At 44.5% G+C, this 21,234-nt stretch overlaps 1 protein-coding gene across 3 annotated transcripts in view; it reads left to right on the forward strand.

The window, feature by feature from the left end:
* Positions 1-21,234, forward strand: part of CPNE5 (copine 5) — a 200,061-nt gene that overhangs the window by 153,144 nt on the left and 25,683 nt on the right. For 2 of the 3 annotated variants that reach the window (XM_020999605.2, XM_078155396.1), the window contains 2 exons: positions 10,775-10,850; positions 19,410-19,463. In XM_020999605.2, the coding sequence (XP_020855264.1) occupies positions 10,775-10,850; positions 19,410-19,463 (130 nt within the window). Of the gene's footprint in view, positions 1-10,774; positions 10,851-19,409; positions 19,464-20,055; positions 20,816-21,234 lie in introns of those variants that run through there. The other variant, XM_020999606.2, reaches the window with a different exon arrangement.

Raw genomic sequence — 21,234 nt, forward strand, 5'->3', positions numbered from 1 at the left:
GAGGGGGAGGGGGAGAGAGGAGGAGAGAGAGAGAGAGATGGAGAGAGAGAGAGGGAGAGAGAGAGGGAGGGAGGGAGAGAGAGACAGAGAGAGAAAAAGAGACAGAGACAGAAACAGAGAGAGAGAGAGAGAGAGAGAGAGAGAGAGAGAGAGAGAGAGAGACAGAATATCAAATATTTACTATATGCCTGAGCATACAAATACAAAAAAGACAAGTTGGTCTCAACTCTCAAAAAGCTTACATTCTAATAGAGGAAGACAGAATATAAAGAAGAGCTGGGAAGTGGGAGAGGGGGAGAATCCCCACACAGAGGCAAAGCTGCTGAGGAGATGGAGCAATTCTGAGAGTAAGATGAACTGGGAACATGGGGGGACTATGGCTCAGACCTCTGAAGAAATGGCTGTCTCTGAGTCAGAAGCTCACCAGTCAGGAGAGCAGGCCCCACGGCCGGAGTCATCCTGAGGTGGGCAGAACTACTGAGAAGGTGGAGCAGGCAGGAGATGGAGTTGAGTTGGGATTGAGTTTGGACTATAAGCTTCATGAATGTGGGGGTCTTTTGTTCTCTAAATTTCATACCTTACCCAGTGTCTGGTATAGTGCTTCATACTTAGAATGAACTTAATAAATGCTTGTGGAATTGAATTTTTATATTGCTTTGTAATTGCATTTTGACTTAACTCTGTTTGCCTCCGTTTCCTCATCTGTTAAATGAGTTGCAGAAGGAAATGGAAAATTACTCTAGTATCTTTGCCAAGAAAACCCCAAATGGGGTCATGAAGAGTCAGACATGGCTGAAATGACTCAGCCACAAAAATTGCTTTTTCATCCTTTCAGAATAAGTTATTTTAATCTAGTGCTTTGGGGCAGGTAGGTGACACCATGGAGAGAGGGCAGGGCCTGAAGTGAAGAAGACCCATCTTCCTGAATTCAACTCCAGCCTCACACACTTACTAGATGTGTGACCCTGGGCAAGTCACTTTACCCTGTTAGCCTCAGTTTCCTCATCTGTAAAATGAGCTGGAGAAGGAAATGGCAAACCACTCCAGCATCTTTGCCAAGAAAACCCCAAATGGGGTCATGGAGAGTCAGACATGATTAAAAAACAACTGAAAAACTCTCACTTCTCTATCAGCCTATCAACACTGATTACATGCCCAGCACCATTAGTGGATAGATGGGATATGACAGCTAGGAAGTCTCTGAGGCTGGATTTGAACTCTGGAATATGAGTCTTCCTGACTCCAGGCCCAGCCCTCTTTCCATGGTGCTACCTACCTGCCCTAAAGCACTAGAGAAAAATGATTTATTTTGAAAGGATCAAAACACAGTTTTTGTCATTGAGTCATTTCAGTCACGTCCACCTCTTTATGACCTCTTTTGGGGATTTTTTTGGCAAAGATACTGGAGTGGTTTGCCATTTCCTTCTCCAGCTCGTCTTACAGATGAGGAAACTAAAGCAAATAGGGTTAAGTGACTTGCCCAGGGTCACACAGCTAGCAAGTGTGCAAGGCCAGATTTGAACTCAGGAAGAGGAGTCTTTCTGACTCCAATCCAGGCACTCCATCCATGCACCATCTGGCTGCTCAGTGCAAGGAAAGGATCTAACTAAGGAGGCAGAGTGAAGCCAGGGATGTTTGATTACCCACCTAGACCATTGCCCATTGAAGAAAGCATTGGATTTGGGGCTGAGAACCTGGCTGTGAGTCATAGCTTTGTGTCTCCCTCCCTGTCTGATCTGGGCCTTTCCTCACTTGTGAAATAAGGGAGTTGGGTTACATGGTCTCTGCCCTCCCAACTTTAAATCAATGATCCTGAGCTCCTACGAACCACCAGTTGGGTTCAACATTTAGCAATGTCTCAGCGTGAGCCCCAGTGACGCCCGACGCCTTGGGGCTTTGGCTGCAAGAAGGTAGTTTCCTGACTTTACCCCACACCAACTTACTTATCAGCAGTGCACATTCAGGGTAGCTCCCTGAGCCATCATGATTCTGACCATGGCCAAGGAGAGTCATAGAGAAGCAAAGTCTTGCAGCAAAGGTAATCAAAGGTACTGGATCATAGGATTATTGCGGTCATAGGTTTTGAGCTGGGAGGGGCCTTACAAATGATTACTAAGCAATAGCTCGTATTTATAGAGACCTTTGAGGTTTATAGCCTGCTTTCCTCATAACAACCCAATGAGTTAATCAGTGTAAGTATTCTTATCCACCCATGTCCCCAGATGAGAGGAAGGTGTGGTGTAGTGCATAGAGGACAGGCCTGGGAGTTGGGATAATAATAATATTAACAACAATGACGACAACTATAATGATAGCCAAAATTTGGATAGAAATTTAAGGTTTGCAAAGCACTTTACAAACATCTCGTTTTATCCTTATAACAGGGCAGCGGATAGAATGCTGGACCTGGAGTCAGGAAGACTTGAGTTCAAATCCAGCCTCAAACTCTTATTAGCTGTGTGATCCTGGGCAAGTGACTTAACCCTGTTTCCCTCTGTTTCCTCATCTGCCAAATGGGCTAGAGAAGGAAATGCAGAATCACTCTAGTATCTTTGCCAAGAAAAACCCAAAAAGGGGTCATGAAGAGGCCATAATAACAGAAAAATGACTAAACAACAACAGTCTTTAGAATAACCCTGGGAGGTAGGGGCTATTATTATCCTCATTTCATAGATGAAGAAACTGAGGCAAAGAACATTTAAGTGACTTGCTGCTGATCCCACAGCTAGTAAGTGTCTGAGGTAAGATTTGCACTCAAGTCTTCTTGACTCCAGGTTCAACTCTCTATCCATTGTACTGCCTCAAATGACAAAGAGGCAACCTTATCCACTGTGCCAGCTAGGATGACCTGGGTTCAATTCCTGCCTCAAGTGCTACATAGTGGCTGTTCAACCTTGAACAAGTTTCTTAACTTCTCAGGGCCCCCACGCAATTCTGACTATAAGTTGTGGAGCAGCAACTCATCCGTGTTGATGTGCGTGTGTGATTTGTCCTTCATTCTTGAAGAGTACCATGACATCAGAGGGATGATGACATGACGTGCAATTGACTTTGTTTTGAGTGACGGAGGGCTGGGCAAAGTCACCAGCCTCACTTTCTCCTCCAGAGCCATCTGGGTCCGGTGGCCAGATATTGATCAAGACGACCCGGGATGGCCCAAGATGCAGATCTGTGTTGATAGATCACTGACAAAATCATGGATCTACACTCTCTGTCTCTGTCTGTCTGTCTGTCTGTCTCTCATACACACATACACGTTCATCTGTGTACATGTAACCCCCTGAGGCCAAAGATCAGGTTTGTTTGTCTTCATATCCCCAGAGCCTAGAAGAATATATTGAAATGTTTGTGGAATTGAATGTTTGTTATTGTTTTTCTTTTTCTTTTTTTCTTTCTTTTTTTTGGATGTAATAGTATTCTATTTTTTTCCAATTACATGTAAACATAGTTTTCAACATTCATTTTTGTAACATTTTGAGTTCCAAATTTTTCTCCATCCTTCCCTTCCCTCTCCCCTCCCCAAGATAGCAAGCAATCTGCTATAGGTTATACATGTACAATCATGTTAAACATATTTCCACATTAGTCATGTTGTGAAAAAAGAATCAGAACGAAAGGGGAAAACCATGAGAAAGAAAAAACAAAAAACAAAAAAAACCAAGTGAAAATAGAATGCTTTGAACTGCATTCAGACTCCATAGTTCCTTCTCTGGATGTGAACAGCATTTTCCATCATGAGCCTTTTGGAACTGTCTTGGATCATTGTATTGCTGGAAAGAGCTAAGTCTATCAGAGTTGATCTTCACTCAGCTCACTTCACTCAGCATCAGTTCATGTTAAGTCTTTCCAGGTTTTTCTGAAATCTGCGTGCTCATCATTTCTTATAGCACAATAGTATTCCATTACATTCATATATCACAACTTGTTCAGCCATTCCCCAGTTGATGGGCATCCTCTCAATTTCTAATTCTTTGCCACCACAGAAGAGCTGCTATAAATATTTTTGTACATATGGGTCCTTTCCCCTTTTTTTATGACCTCTTTGGGATACAGACCTAGTAGTAATATTGCTGGATCAAAGGGTCACAGTTTTATAGCCCTTTGTGCATAGTTCCAAATTGCTCTCCAGAATGGTTGGAACAGTTCACAACTCCACCAACAATGAATTAGTGTTCCAATTTTCCCACATCTTCTCCAACATTTATCATTTTCCTTTTCTGTCATATTAGCTAATCTGATAGGTGTGATGTGGTACCTCAGACTTGTTTTGATTTGCATTTCTCTAATCAATAGTGAGTTAGAGCATTTTTTCATATGACTATAAATAGCTTTAATTTCTTCATCTAAAAATTGCATGTTCACATCCTTTGACTATTTCTCAATTGGGGAATGATCTGTTGAATGTTTGTTGTTGAATCCCTATTCTGGAGATGAGGAAGCTGAGGTTCAGAAAGGAATGTGCCAAGAATTAACGCATAGTAAGCTCTTTAATAAGGGCTTGTGGATTGATCGACTGATAACAGAACTCTGCTTTGTAGATGATTCTCACTGGCCCTCTCAGCCACTCTGGATACCTCTCGCCATCATCCTGAATTCAAGTCTCTTCTTGGTCCTGGGCCTTTTTGTTTGATTCCCAAGAAATCTAAAGTCTCCGAGCAAAGTGTCAGACTGAGAATCAGGAGATCTGGATTCAATTCAATCCAATTACGTTTACTAAGCATTTAGTTATTACAGTAGGATTTATTAAGTGCTCTCTCTGTGCCAGACACTATGGTAGGCCCTGGCAATGCAAAGGAAAAAAACAACAACAATGAAATAGTCTCTGCCCTCAAGGGATTTCTGTTCTGCTGGGGTGGGGAAGGGTGCATATATCATATACATAGTTAAGTAAATACAGAGTATGTACAATACATATATACAAGTAAGAAAATTTATGAAATGTATGCAAAATATTTTAAAGGGATTTCAAGGCAACAAACAAAGATCTGACTTCAATTCCAGCCTCAGATACTTACTAGCTGTATAACCCTGGCTACAGATACTATACTAGCTGTATAGCACTTCTGTTCGACTCAGTTTCCTCAACTGTAAAATGGGATTGATGATATCACCTACCTCCCAGGGTTGTTGTGAGAATAAAATGAGATAATATATTTTCAAAGTGCTTAGCACTTTAGGGGCAGCTGGGTGGCCCAGTGGATAGAATGCCAGGCCTGGAGTCAGAAAGATTCATTTTCTTGAATTCAAATCCAGCCTCAGACACTTACCAGCTATGTGACCTTAGATAAATCCCTTCCTTTCCCAGGGCCTCAGTTTCCTCATCCATAGTAAGGAGATAATAACATGTATACCACCTACTGTATATATTTCATAGAACAGCAGTAAGCAGTCTCACAGAAGGTAAAATGCTTTGTAAAAATGTATAAACGCACATGCATATAAAAGCTATTATTGCTTCAGTCGCTTGGTTAGGGCCCGGGGGTGAGGAACCTGCTCTAGGCCTTCTTCCACAGTTGCCTGAGAAGTCAATAAGCATTTATTAAGCCCTTACTATGGGCCAAGCACTGTGATAAATGTTAGGGTCAAAGACAGGCAAAAAGCAATCCGGGGTGTTCTGAGCCTGCTGAAGAGGTGTTGCTCTTCTGCCTCCCCGCCGATCCCTTCATCTCACATCTCCTCTTGGTTTTCTGGGGCCTCTGCCTCCCTCTCACCTTTTTTACAGCTCTGGAGATTTGGCCACCTTGAGATTTGCTGTGCTGAGCCCCAAAGAACACTCTCTGGCTCTGGCTCTAGCTCTCTCCCTCCCTCCCTCCATCCCTCCCTCCCTCCATCCCTCTCTCTTCTCCTCTTCCTCTCTCCTATTCTCTTTCTCTCTTTCCCCTTTCTCTCACTGTCTCTCTCTGTTTCTTCCTCCCTCTCCCTCCTTTTCTCTCCCCTTTGCTCTCCCTTTCCTCTTGCTCTCTCTTTCCCTCTTTCTCTCCTTCTATCACTCCTCTTTCTCTCTCTCTCCCTTTCTCTCTTCTTCTTCTTCTTCTTCTTCTTCTCTTCTTCTTCTTCTTCTTCTTCTTCTTCTTCTTCTTCTTCTTCTTCTTCTTCTTCTCCTCCTCCTCCTCCTTCCCCTCCTCCTCTTCTTTTTCTCTCTCTCTCCTCTCTCTCTCTTCACTTTCTCCTTTCTTCCCTCTTCCTTCTCTGTCTCCTCTCTTTTCTTCTTCTTCTTCTTCTTCTTCTTCTTCTTCTTCTTCTTCTTCTTCTTCTTCTTCTTCTTCTTTCTTCTTCTTCTCCTTCTTTCTTCTCTCTCCTTTCTCTCCCTTGCTTTCTCCCTCCTTTCCTTTTCTCCTCTCTCTCTCTCTCTCTCTCTCTCTCTCTCTCTCTCTCTCTCTCACACACACACACACACACACACACACACATACATGCACACACACATACATGCACACACACTTACATAATATATGGGAACCATAAATATGTAACCATAGCTAGCCCAGGGCCTGCTGTCATGGACCATACTGTGCCCTAGTGGGATATAACATCTGCACAAATGGCTTCTAAAATATTGTATGTTGAGTGCATCAGAAGAGATTGAGTTGGCCCCAGAGCCAGGGAGACCTAGTTTCCAAGTCTCTCCTCTGACACAGCCTTACTGTGTGACCCTGGACAAATTAATTAACCTCTCAGTGCTTTAGGCAACTCTTTAAGCCTCTAAGTCCCAGAGAAGGTGCTAGAGGGAGTTCCTTTATCTAGGAATAACCTATAAGAGTGAAACCAGAGGTCTGCACCCCTATCCCCATCCTAAGTGCATTAGGAGGTATTAGCAAAATGTTTTTTAAAGTCCTTACTGACTTGGGGGGGGGGTCAGAGAAGGCTTCTTGGAAAGGAAGATATATAAACTGGGCTTCAGAGGATGGTTAGAAATTCAGCAGGCATTCTAGGAATCAGGAGCAATGGAGACAAAGGCATGTGTGTGGGGAAGAGCATGGCATGTATGCAAGGAGCATCACAAAGAGCCCAAGGAAAGGACCTGGAAGATCCTCTGGAACAAAGCCTTCATTTTACAGGTGATGAAGCTCAGGCCCAGGGTGGGGAGAGGACTTGCCCAAGATCACACACTTCGTAAGCGGCAGATTGGTTTGGCTGCAGGCCCTTTGGACTCCAAATTCAGTGCTTCTCCAGATACTCCACGGTTTTTCAGAGATGTAAAGTGATTTATTTGGCAGGAGCATGGATTATGTGGAGGGAAGTAATATGATATGAGGCTGCAAATAGAGAGTGGAGGAAAGAGTGTGGAGGCCCTCGAGCACTATGCGGAGGGGTCTATACTTTATTCACCAAGTAAGAAGGAGAAGCTGGAGGGCTGGTTTTGAGGTTTGGGGTTTTTGGGGGAGGTTATTCTGGCAGAGGTAAAAAGGATGGGTTGGAGGGGGTGTGAGCAAAAGTGATACTCTTTTTGCAAAGCCTATTAAAAGCATATTTTCAAGAGTAAGATCAAGGCAAATGCTACTGGCTGCTCCGTTTTTGAATATATGTGTGTGTAATCTTGGGCCTGGTTGTGGTGTGGAGGATGAGAGGAGAGGAGAATTGGGGACAGGAGATGGAGGATCAAAAGTGGGGGATAGAAGATGGGGAATGGGAGGTGGAGGGTGAGGAATGGGAAATGGATGGGTGATTGGAAATGGTAAATGCAGTGGGGGTGATAGGGAATGAGAAATGGAGGTTGGGAACTGGATAATGGGGGACTGAGGATGGGGGATTGGAAATTGATGAGAATGGGGACTGTGAAAGAGGGATGGACCATGGGGGATGGGGGGTGGGAAAAGGATAAGGAGGACAGGATGGAAATGGGTGATGGAAATGGGGAATATGAAGGAGGAATAGATAATGGGGATGAGAATGGAGGATGGGGAATGAGGAATGGGGAATGTGAAAGAGGGATGGATCATGGAGGGTGGGGATGAAGGGTGGGGAAAGGATAAGGAGGACAGTATGAAGAATAAGAAAAGGGTAATGGGGAATGGAAATGGTAAAAGAAGGATAGATAATGGGGAACTAAGGATGAGGAATAGGAAATGTGTGATGGAGATAGGACTTGAATATATGTGTGGGAAATGGAGAGTAGAGGATGGGGAAAGATAGTAGGAGAGTAAGGATGGAGAGAATGAAATAGGTGAGGAGGACAGGGAATGAGGGTGTCAGAGAGGGATGGATAATGCAGAATGGGGGAAATGAAGGATAAGGAAAGGACAAGGAAGGGACTGAGGATGGGGAATAGGAAATGAGGGGTGGGGAATGAGACTAGTAAAAGAGGGATAGATAATGGGGAACTGCAGATGGGAAGAAGGAAATGGGTGATGGGAATATGGTCTATAAAAGAGGAATAGATAATGAGGCATGGGGATGGAGAATAGGGAATAGGAGTTAGAGAATGGAAGACGGGATAGTTTCCTACATGACCCTATGAGAGTCACATAGAACCCTACTTGGTGTGGTTTATTTTATTTTCTACTCAGCCATCATCCTCCCAGCCACCCAGGCTTGAGACCAAGGTATCATCCTAGAATCCTCACTCTCTCTCTCCACTCCATATCCAATCAGTGTCAAGTCCTCCCCTTTTCATCTCCATAACACATTTTCAATATGCCCCATCTGGCACTGCCACCACCCTGGTGCAGGTCCTCATCACCTCATGCCTCAGCTATTGCAATAACCTGGTGACTAGCCTGCCTGCCTCAAATCTCTTTTCATTCCAGTCAATCTTCCACTCAGCTGCCAAAGTGATCTTTCTGACAGTATCATTCCCTTATTCCATCAATTCCAGGGGCTCCCTATTAGCTCCAGGATCAAATAGAAAATCCTCAGTTTGGCATTCAAAGCCCTTCCTAACCTGGCCCCCTCCCCCCTTTCTAGGCTTCTTACACCTTCCTCCCCTCCAGCTACTCTGCAGTCCAGTGACATTGGCCTCATGACTGTGCCTTGCACAAGATGCTCATCTCCTGCCTCTCAGGTGTACTCACTGACCTTCCCACCTTGGAATTATGTCCCTCCTCACCTGCTCCTCCAGGCTTCCCTGGCTTCCTTCAACTCTCAGCTAAAGTCCTACCTTCAACAAGAAACCTTTCCCAATCTCCTTTCATGCTGTTGATCAACCCCAACTTATCCTCTCTATAACTTGTTTGGGGACAGCTAGGTGGTGCAGTGGATAGAGCACCAGGCCTAGAGTCAGAAAGACCTGAGTTCAAATGTGGCCTCAGACACTTACTACCTGTGTGACCCTGGGCAAGTCACTTCACCCTGTTTGCCTCAGTTTCCTCATCTGTAAAATGAGCTAGAGAAAGAAATGGCAAACCACTCCAGTATCTTTGGTAAGAAAACCCGAAATGGGGTTGGGAAGAGTTGGAAAGGACTGACCGACAACAACAAACAATAGTGTGTTTGTACACAGTTGTTTGCGCGTTGTCTCCCCAGACTATGAGCTCCAGAGCAGAGACTGTTTTTTGTTTTGTTTTGTTCTTGCCATTCTTTGTATCCTTAGCACTTAGCACATCATAGCCTGGCACATAGTAGGCGCTTAATAAATGCTAGTTGACTGACTAATCAGGAGCTCTGGGCTTCGGCTACTTTAGTTCATTAAAGGGATTGATACAGTGGCAGTTACCATTAGAGGTTCTCTTTTTCATGGAGCCAGTGGGATTCAGGGCCAGGAGTCAGAGGTCAAATTTCTCCAAGTTGTACTGAAGGCTGTGCTTGGCAACTCTGCTCACTAAAAAGAATCATTCTCCTCTTGTAAGGGTGTTAGTAGGTCTATGAGGAGGCCAGGGACTGTAGCGAGGGGGTGAACTCAGGGCAAAACTGTGAAGTCAGTGACCCACCTCGATTCTCACTCCTTCCTTGGGCATTCAGGGTCAAAGAGCTTCATGGGAGCATAGCTTTAGAGCTGAAAGTCATCTAGTTCCACCTCCCCATTTTACAAATGAGGAAACTGAGGCTCAGAAGGATTAGCTAGCCTGCCCAAGGTCACCAGGTAGTAAGCATAAGAGATGGGATTGGAATCCTGTTTTTCTGACATCAGAGTTATGTTCCTATCACGCCTTCCCTTAATTCGCATATGGAATATGCATTCTATTCCAGAGCTGCCTTCCTTAGGGTTTCTGGCCTCCTCCAAAAAAGCCATTGATGTTGTTATTTGTCCTTCGTTCTCGAAGAGAACCATGACATCAGGGAGGTGATGCCATGACATGCAAGTGAATTGGATTTCAGTGAGGGAGGGCTGTGCAAAGTCACCAGCCTCACTTTCTCCTCTGGAGCCATCTGAGTCCAGTGGCCAGATATGGATAGGGACGACTGGAGATGGCCCAGGATGCAGTGGGACACCTTGGCCTTTTTAAACTAAGGCCTTTAACAGTTCTCAGTTTGACTGAGGCAATACCCATTCAGTGATTAAGGCTAGGGTAAGAAATGAGGCAGAGAATAGCTTTTTTTACCTAATTAAAAAAAAACACAATCTGGGAGGGGAAAACCATCAGGGTTTCTGGTCAAAACAGAAACAATTGCTATCTACATTCACTGTGAGCTGATGGGATAGAAAAGTCATAGAGCAAAGGCAAAACTCTGGAGCCAAGAACAAAAGAAGGGACGAGTGAGAGAGGAAGGAATGAAGCTCTAATGGTGGAATTTTGGATATCTTTTGAGGGAGATATTTTGGAGTCAGGAGAGGGAGGAAAAGGGCAGAGGGAGGAGAGTTAGTCTAAGGCTCAGTCTGTTTTGCTTTCCCTTGCAGTCATGACTTCATTGGGGAATTCACCACTAGCTACCGGGAACTGGCTCGTGGGCAGAGTCAATTCAACATCTATGAGGTGAGTCTCTTCCCTGCTTCCAAAACCTGCTGTTTGCTTTATCTTTCAAAAGAGCAAAGGATCACATATCCTTTAGGTAAGGCCTGAATCTGGGGAGTTGCAGCCTGGGGCGTAAAAGCCCACCTTGTGATTTCAGATGTCCCCTTAGCCTTGTATCAGCCCAGGCCTCAAAAGGTCTCTTTATATTTCTCTATCTTATTTTTTGAGAGGCAGCTACATGGCCCTGGACAAGTCAGTTAACCCTATTTGTCTCAGTTTCCTCCTCTGTAAAATGAACTGGGGAAGGAAATAGCAAACTATTCCAGTATCTTTTAAGAAAACCCCAAAAGGGTCCATGAAGAGTCAGACATGACTTAAAATGACTGAACAACAAAAACAACAGCAAAAAAAAATCTCATTTTCTAGGGATGGGGGTGGGATGGATAGGAGGAAGCACCAGGTGGGAGAGCAAGAAGACCTGAGTTCTATTTCCAGTTCAGTCACTTACTAGCTGAATGACTTTGGTCAAATAATTTTTCCTCTCTGGGACTTGATTTTTTTCCTCTATAAGAACAGATATAATTCCAACTATGCTTGCCTCACCAGCTTAATTCCTACCTCTGAACCTTTGCCCATGTCCTTCCCTGCCACTTTAATGCTCTACCCCCTCTCTGTAGAACCAAACCCTACACATTACTTGAGGCTCAGATCAGGTTCCATTTCCTCCATGGAGCTCTCTGCTCCCTCCTCCAATTCCACTGATGTCCCCCATCCTTTTCTGAACTAATCTGAACTAATCACCTCACTCTACCATTTGTTAAGAATAAGGACTCAATTTATGATTTTATTGGTATAGGGAATCCTAGGTTAAGAAACTCCCTTATAATTTGCAGTCTCAGAGACTTGCTTGGGACTAACCTAAAAGGTTAGCTCTCCCATGGTCAGTCAGTCAACAAAACACACTTTGTAAAGTGCTGTGCTAAGTGATACAGAGTCAGGATTTGAACTGAGTTGTTCCTGACCCTAAGCCTCTATTAGGTCAAGCTTCCTTTCTAGTGCCTTTTATAAAAATATTTTTTTAAATATAGATTTAAAAAAATAAGCACCTTGAGATTCCAAGAGGTGAAGCAATGTCCCTGGGTCACACAGCTAGCAAATGTCAGAGCCTAGATTTGAATGAAGGACTTCTGCCTTTAAGTGATGGGTTTTGCAGGGTCTTTTGCATTAGACCTCTGAATCCGTTGGTATAAATTATTCCCAATTAAGAAACCCACTTTAGTTAGGCAGGTCAGCAACTTTTCTATAACTCATAGTCTTTGAGAATTGACTAAATGACTGAGAGCTTAAGTGATTACACAGCCAATGTGTGTCAGAGGTGAGACTTGAACCTAGGGATTCTTGGGTGATGTTCATTGCTCTCTAGTTGTTTTGTGTGTCTCCTCTCCTCCAAAAGACTGTAAGCCCCTTGAGGGCAGGGGCCACACTTTTTTCTCGCACCGTGTTCCCCACTGGACCTCGCTGAGGTCTGGGCACATAGTAGGTGGTCAATAAATACATCTATTGCACTGAATAGTGATCAAAGGGGTTAAGTAGATCAGCACCCTAATTTTTTATACTTACTAAATGAGGCTCAATTTTCTTGTTCTCTGCCTCTGAAGGGAGTGGGGGATGAGACCAATCTCTCTTTAGGCTCTTATTTTAGTCTTCTCAGGGACCAGATGATGAGAGAAGATCAGAATACTTAGAATTCTTCACACAGGGGAGGTCTTGATCCCTCAATGGAAAAGAAGAGAAAGGGCCTGTTGATTGTGGGTTTCCAATAAAGCCGCTTTAAGGCATGAAGCTTGTTCAGCCAAACTTCCTCCCCAACCCACTCCTCAGGAAGTTACCCTCCAGGCAGGTCCAGTAGAGCTAGAAGGCTCCCCAGGGAGTCTACGGAAGCCACTCTGCTCCTGGGAAGGGTAGGAGGTCAGCGATCCCCTGCTGAAAACAATGCCATGTACAGTGTTGTAGAATCACAAGTTTGCATTTAAGTCCTGGCCCTGACATTCCCTAGTGACATTGGGAAATTCTCTGTACCACCCCAAGAGACAGGAGATGGAGTGTAGAGAATATTTGGGAACCAGAGGCCAGCTCTGTGCTACTTCCCTGAGGCCCCTAGGGGGAGCTGGTCCTCTGTATGTATCCTAGCCCTTCAGAGCTAGCCTCCCTGGGGGAAGTGGGAAGGGGGTATGATGGGGCTAGTCAACTGCCTAATTTTACAGAGGAGAAAATCGGGGTGCTTGGAGTTGAAGAAATTTGACGGAGGTTACCCAGCTAGTTAGCCGTGCATCATATTAACCATCTTCTCTGTCACTTGCTCAAATAATTGGCCTTTCAGTGAATGTGAGTCTGTTATCTGTTTGTGTTTATCTGTGCATAAAAATATAATTTACATGGTATAAAATGCATTGACTTTGCATATGTGTGTATGTGTGTGCATGAATGTATCTTCCAACCTTCTTATCGTAGGCTTTTTCCAAAATCCTACCTTTGCTTTTTTCTCATTTTTTTTCTCACTCCCTCTTCTCATTTTTTTCTTTACATTTTTCACATTTACATTTTACATTTACATTTTTTCCTTTGGTGATCAACGCCTTATTCCTCTGCAGATGACTCTTTGTAAACACCAAGTCCTCTCTTGGGCTCCTTGAGCCTGTCACCTTCCATATCCTCTATGACCCTGTATGACCCTGCTTGCCCCTTCAGTCCTAGAATCCTACATCCATAAATTCAGAGCTGGAAGAGAACTCAGAGACCCTCTTGTTCAGCCCTTATGTCTATTTTTCAGTCTTTCCTTATCCATTGACTCTTTCCCTACCACTTACAAACATGCCCAGATTCCAGCCCATCCTTAAAAACAAACAACACAACTTTTCACTTGACCTGCCGTCCCCTCAAGCTATCCTGCCTTTCACAGCCAAACTCCTAGAAAAAGCTGCCTCCTCTTTGTCACCTCACACTCGTTTCTCAGCCCTTTGCAATCTGGTTTATAACCTCATCATTCAAATGAAACTTCTCTCTCCAAGGTTACCAAGTGACTTTTTTTTCTGAGGTCTCACCCTCAACTTCTCCGAAGCATATAATAATGGTAGGTATGGCCCTTTGAGGTGTGCAAAGTACTTTATAGATATTATCTTGTTTGATCCTCACAATAACCCTCTGAGGTGCTATTATTATCTCCTTTTTACAGATAAAGAAACTGAGGCTGAGAAAAGTCATGTGACTTTGATCAGGGTCACGCCGATAGTAGGTGTCTGAGGCAGGATTTGAACTCAGGTCTTCCTGACTTCAGGAATAATATTCTATCCACTGCATTTGACACTGCTCACCACCCCTTTGCCTAGACACCTTTTCCTAGGCTTTCAAGACACTGTTCTCTCCTGGTTCTCCTCTGGCCACCTCTCAGTCTCCTTCGTAATCATCCATACTCTACCCACTATTGATGGTGTCCCCAGTTCTCTATCTTGAGCCCTCTTCTCTCTCTTCTTCTTCTTCTTCGCTGTCATTCTAGCCCCTCTGTCTCAGTTTTCCTGTCTCTTTCCCTCTCTCTCTCTCTCTCTCTCTCTCTCTCTCTCTCTCTCTCTCTCACTTCCTGGTTTGTTTGTTTTTTGCTTTGTTTTGGTTTTGGTGAGGCGGTCGGGGTTAAGTGACTTGCCCAGGGTCACATAGCTAGTAAGTGTCAAGTATCTGAGGCCAGACTTGAACTCAGGTCCTCCTGACTCCAAGGTCAGAGCTCTATCCACCACACCACCTAGCTGCCGACTTCCTGTCTTCTTTATCTGTTTGTCTGCACCTCTGCTTCTGTCTGTCTCTGTGTTCATACCTGTGATCTCATCAGCTTCATTTATGACCACCCCACACAGGTAGCTAGATGTCGCAATGGATGAAGTTCTAGGTCTTGAGACAGAAGACCTGAGTTCAAATCCTGTCTCAGACACTTACTAGCTGTATGACCCTGGACAAATCATTTAACCTCTGTCTTAGTTTATTCCTCTGTAAAATGGCTGTAATGACAGCACCCATTTCCTAGGGATCAAATGAAATATTTGTAAAGTGCTTAGTGCAATGCTGATACACAGTAGGCACTTAATAAATGCTCACAACCTTCTTCTCTTCCTTACTTCTCTATTTCTACCACCATTCTTCCAGTTATCCTGGCTTGTACCCTGGAGTCGTCCTCCACTCTTCATTCTTCAAGGGTGACCAATGTGTTGCCAATTTCTATTGAGTCTGTGTGCTCTATTTCACATCTATCTCCTGTCTCTACTCACGTAGGTGACCATATCAACTCCCTCTCTCTGCAGATGACTCCTTACAAATGCCAGCCCCTCCACTGGTGCCCTTGATGCTGTCCCTTTCCAAGTTGTCCATTCTCTTACCCCTTTGTAACATAGCAGACCCAGATTTGGAAGGCCCCTCCAAGGCCCTCTTGCCCAACGCTAGCTCAGATCCTTGTGTCCTCTTACCTGGACTATTGCAATGCTTTCCTAATCGCTGTCCTCCGATTAGGGGAGCCTCTCCCCTCCCTAAACCCCTGTTCTGCACAGCTGCCCATGTGCTGTTCCTCCAGCTCATTGTGGGTTCATTTGAGCCAGCATCCCTCATCCTCTCCAGGACGGAGAGACAAATCAGAAGGGGGTGTTGACTCATGGTCAGTGGGAAATCCTCAGGCCTGAGGTGTCCTTTCTGGACTGGACTTTCATGCCTTAGGTGACTGGGAAGCTTCCCTAGTGCTTCAAGCCTTAATCCCCTGGATCAATTAAATTGTGATGATAGTTTCATTGCCTTTTTAGGGAAAAATTAGCCTGTGAGGCAATGACCCTCCAGTCCTCCTTGGCCGTGTGTGACAAATTTCTAGTTGCAAAACAGAACCTATTGCCATGGTTCTTAACCGGATTAGGCGATGAAACTCACATCACCACTTACTGTTCCTCAGAGATGACAATCCATCTTTAGTCTCTGGGCCTTTGCTCAAGCCATTTTCCAGCCCAAGAATACACTTCCTATTCATCTTCACCTCGTGTACTCCCTCACTTCCTCCAGTTTCCTTTAGCCCAAGTGCCACCTCCTACAGGAAGCCTGTCTTGATCCTCTCAATCATTAAGCATCTATTAAGCACCTAGTATGTACTAGGCACATATGTGATGGGCACCTGTGTGGAGCAGTGGATAGATAGTGCCAGGCCTGGAGTAAGGAAGACTCGTCTTCATAAGTTCAAATCCGGCCTCAGACACTTACTAGCTGTGTGACCCTGGGCGAGTCATTTCCACCCTGTTTGCCTCAGTTTCCTCATCTGTCAAATGATCTGGAGGAAGAATGGCAAACCACTGTAGTACCTTTGCCAAGAAAATCCCAAATGGGGTCGTGAAGAATTGTACACAACTAAAATGATGTAACAACAACATAATGTTTTATAATATAGATACTTGTACTATTTATCATATCACACTTTACAATCCATCTAGTCCAGCCCCTTATTTTGATCTTTTGTTTTTTAAGGCAATTGGGGTTAAGTGACTTGCCCAAGGTCACACAGCTAGTAAGTGTCAAATGTTTGGTCTGAGGCCAGATTTGAACTCAGGTCCTCCTGACTTCAGGGCTGGTGCTCTATCCACTGCACCACCTAACTGCCCCGAGCCTCTTATTTTAAGATGAGAAAACAGAGGCCTAAATGGGTCACGTGACTGGTCCAAGGTCACACAGGAGGAAATGACAGTAACAGGCACAATGATTCCCAGTTCAGCATTCTCAGTTCAGTTCCATCTCTTCTGCTGAATTGTAAACTCCTCGAGGACAGGGCTGGTGTCTGGGCCAATCTTGCATCTGCCCTCAGGCCTTTTGCAAAGTAAGTATCCAGTCAAGACTTGTTGAGTAGTGAACTGGAAGCTTTGGACTAGGTATCTACCACAAAAATAGCTGTGTGACCCTGGACAAAATGCTTTACTTCTCCGTGTCTCATTCAGTATTCTGATCTATAGTACGAAGCTAACAATTCCTGTTCCCACATAAGAAAGTAGTAGTCTAGAGAGAAAGCCTACAGGGCTGTGATGGGGAAATAACCAGAGAAACAGAAAAAAAAGAACATAAATGAGGGATCGTTTTGTTTATAAGACACTGAGATGTGATGAAGCGTGTGTGGAAATTTTCTCGATGAGTTAGTGAAAATGTTTAAATACGTATAACAGAAATGTATAGAAGCACCGTTTTGAAATTGTGAGAACCTGTGCAAATCAAATGATAGAGTCAGCATAAAGGATGTAGGGGAAATGAGGCGTGGTAGAAAGAATACTTGATTTGCAGCAAAGGTGTAACCAGGACAGAGCAAGCAGAGCTTTGTGCCAAGGTGCCAGAATTCACAGAACACCTGCAGTGTCTGTATTCATTCAGCAGGTTAAAAAATAGCTGTTTAGCACCTTTTTTTTTTTTTAGCTAAATAGGAAACTACCATATGTTGGTGCTTCTTCTTCCTCCCCATATCAGTCCCATCATCCATGCCCCATGGAAGTCCCTCCCCAGCCTAGCCCTACCCTGCTCTCTTCCCCTGGGATTGGCTCACCCAGCAATAGCCTTGAGATGCTTCTGCTCGAGGAGGCCAATGTCTAGACTCTGTGTCTCCCTGTTATGGGATGATGACTCTCTACCCTACCCCTCTTAATGGAGTTTATCTTGAAAAATTGAGAGTACTATTGTGATGCTTATTCAGGCCTCCGGAACTTCTGGTTAGAGCTCTGATTTGCAGTGAGGGGTCTTGGGTTCAAATCACACCTCTGTTCCTTAATACCTGGATAACTTTGGCGAGGTCACTTAACTTTAACCTCTCTGGATCTCTGCTCAGATGAGGAGGTCAGACTAGACTATATATTGGCTCTGGAGTTCAAGGACCTGGGTTCAAATATAGATGAGAAGGTTAGACTAGATTATACACTGGTTCTAGAGAGGACTCTCTTATTGCCTGTATGACCTTGGGCAAGTCACTTCACTTACTTGGGCTTCAGTTTCCTATAAATTGTAAAATGAATGGATTGGGTAGATGGTCTCTGAAGTGTCAGCCCTAGATTTAGGATGCTGTGATCTCTAAGGCCCCTTTAATTCCTAAATCCTATGATTTTATATATATGTGTGTATATACATATACACACACACACATATATGTATATATATACACATATATATACATATATATGTATCTGTATATATATATATGTAAGTATTAGGTATCATTGCTACTTCATTCAGAGGTATAGCCTGGCTTAGTAGATAGGGAGCCTACTTGGGGGTCAGGAAGACCTGAGTTCAAATCTCACCTCTGACACAAATTGTCTGTGTGACCCTGGGCAAGTCACTTACACTTTCAGTGCTCTAGGCAACTCTCTAAGACTCTAATTTGCAGAAAAGATCTGATCTGTATTGGTAGATGGAATTTCCTCCTCAGGGAGTTCCCTATGTTTATGAAATCATAGGTCTATTCCCTATTGTTGTCTTTCAGTTGTTTTCAGTCATGTCCAACTCTTCGTGACCCCACTTGGGGGTTTTCTGGGCAAAGACACTGGAGTGGTTTGCCATTTCGTTCTCTAGAGCATTTGACAGATGAGGAAACTGAAGCAAACAGGGTGAAGTGACCTGCCCAGGGTCACATAGCTAGTATGTATCTGAGGCTGGATTTGAACTCAGGTCTTCCTGACTCTGAAGCCAGCTTTGTAGCCATCTCCCCAGGCTGTCTTTGGGATACGATATTAACAGTGAATGCAGCAGGAGTTCCAAAGGGGTCTGGGGAAATCAGGGAAGGCTTTATGGATGGGTGGCATTTGAGCTGGGCCTTGAAGGATGAGGACCATGTGATAGGAATGGGGGAGATCAAAGGTATTCCGTGTGGAAGAAACAGCCCAAAATATGGAGGCAGAAACAAACAAATAACAAGGCAGAGTGGAAGGGGAGCACAATTTGGAGTCAGACGATCTAGGTTTGAACTCCAGTTCTGTCACTTGTTACATGTGTGACCTTGAGCAAGTCACTTGACCTCTGCGGGCCTCAGTTTCCCCATCTGTAAAATTAAGAAGTTAGCCCAGATGGCCCCTACAATCGCTTCCAGGTTTAGATTTCAGATCCAATGATCCTAAGTCACTTCATCTCTCTGGGCCTCAGTCTCCCCATATGCAAAATGCTGGGATTGGTCTTTTCCAATTTTAAATCTATGATCCAATGATCCATCAAACATGGTGCGTCACTTACTAGCTGTGTGACCCTGGGCAAGTCACTTAACCCCAACTGCCTAAAAAGAAAAAGAAAAAAAAAGCAAACATGGTGTATTGGTGATAGTTAGAAGAGAAAGGTCTGAATGGACCTGAGAGTATGTGTTGAGGAGGTGAGTGACATGGTTCTTCCCTGGGTATTTGTAACTCTCTTGCTCTCAAGGACCCCCTTATGCCCTTGTGCTGGGAGGGGGAGCCAAGCGAGCAGATAAACTCCAGGCACTGCAGGAAGTGGTACCAGCTGTCTAGAGACCCTCCACTCTGACCCTCCAACTCTTCCCTCCTTCAGGTGGTAAACCCGAAAAAGAAAATGAAGAAAAAGAAATACTTGAACTCTGGCACAGTGAGTTTCCCCTCTTTCCCCACCCCCACCCCATCCCTCTCCTTTCTCCCCCAGGGGCTGAATGAAGACATTCTGAATTCTGAAGCGTGTCAGGCATCAAGTAGCCCTGGCAGGCAGGACGTGGGAGCTAGAGCCGGGGAGGATGGGGAGAAGGCAGGGCCGGGGTGGGGGCGGGGAGGAGAGGGGGTGCCCAGGGAGCCACCTCCCTGGAGATGACAGAGACAACAGGCAGCCTGTTTCAGGATGAAATTTGGACAAGAAAAACTCCCACGGGGGTGGGGCTTCTCAGCAATCCGGGCTGCAGCTAAGCTGCCCCTCTATCTGTTCGACACAGAGCAGCCCAGGAGGAAACCTGCTGGGCACATGGAGGAGCATCAAAGGGACTGGGGGAGGATCTCAGAGAAACCAAGAGCCCTGGGGGATCCCGTCGGAGAAAGTCTCGCAGAACGAGCTGGGAACTACACCCCCTCCCCATGGGTGGTCTTATGTGAAGCCAGGCAGCAGGTCCCCTCCCGGAAATGCACTGGAAACGCAGTAATCTTGGCTAATTAGCTATGACCCTGATTTACCAATTTTTGTTTTTATTTTTCAGCAAGGCGACCTTATTACTTGTTGCCTCCTGAAGTAGTGAGGTCACAGGAAGGGCTCACTGAATCACAGAATTTGAGAGTTCACAGGACCCTCTGGGCCATCTAGGCCAATCCATGGCAGAATGAGAACTCCCTCTACTACATACTCAAGACACAATCATCTAGCCTTCTCTTGAAGACCTCCAGTAAAGGGCCACCCACTGCTGCCCCAAGGCAGCTCATTCCTTGTTTTTAAAAACATTAAATTAAAATTTTTTTCAATTAACTAAAACTGATTTTCTCTCCCTCCTCTATTAGGAAAAAGGAAGGAAAAAAACAAGCACAACTCTTGTAACAAATGTACATAGACATCATTTGTAAAGCACTTTGTGAACCTTACATTATATAAATGCTAGCTATTATTATTATTGTTATTAACAACCTCCTGGTCCTCAGTTTCTTCATCTGTAAAATGAGGGGGTTGAATTAGATGGCCTTTGAGGTGCTGTCCAGCCCCGGGTCTAAAATCCTATGACCCTTCTGGGGCCAAGTCTATTTCTTCTTCAGGGTCACAGACCTTCAGATGTTTGAATACCTCTATTATGTCCCCATGCATCTTCTCTTTTCTAAGCTAAACATTCCCAGATCCTTTAGGCAGGGCCTACATGGCCACTTGAGGGTATGATGTAAAGACCAATGGATGGGATTTTCAGAAAGGCAGATTTAGGGTCAGTATAGGGGAAAAAAGCTCCTTTTAGAGCTGTCCTAATGTGGAACAGGCTGCCCTGGGGGAGTTGTGATATCAGCTCACATTTATATGTCATTTTAAAGGTTTGCAAAGTGTTTAAAATATATTATCTCATTTGATCCTCACAACAACCTTGGGAGATAGGTGCTATTATCATCCTAATTTTACAGATGAGGAAACTGAGGCAGCCAACAGTTAAGTGACTTGCCCAAGGTCACGTGGTAAATGATTGAGGCAGGATTATGAACTCAGGTCTTCCAGATTCCAGAGCTAGTGTTCCATTCACTGCCCCGCCTAGCTCCCAGTAGGTTCTTCCTGATTGGATAGCTCCTATTTGCAGCTGACACGCCTGGGCTGTTATTACAAATTGTAGAAGAAATTCTTGCTTAGGTACAAGTTATATTACATTACATATTCCATGTGTGGGGGACAGTTTGATTGCACTAAATGATCC

This window comes from Phascolarctos cinereus, unplaced genomic scaffold, assembly GCF_003287225.1.
Source record: "Phascolarctos cinereus isolate Bilbo 61053 unplaced genomic scaffold, phaCin_HiC Scaffold_5;HRSCAF=322, whole genome shotgun sequence".
In the NCBI taxonomy this organism is placed as follows: domain Eukaryota; kingdom Metazoa; phylum Chordata; class Mammalia; order Diprotodontia; family Phascolarctidae; genus Phascolarctos; species Phascolarctos cinereus.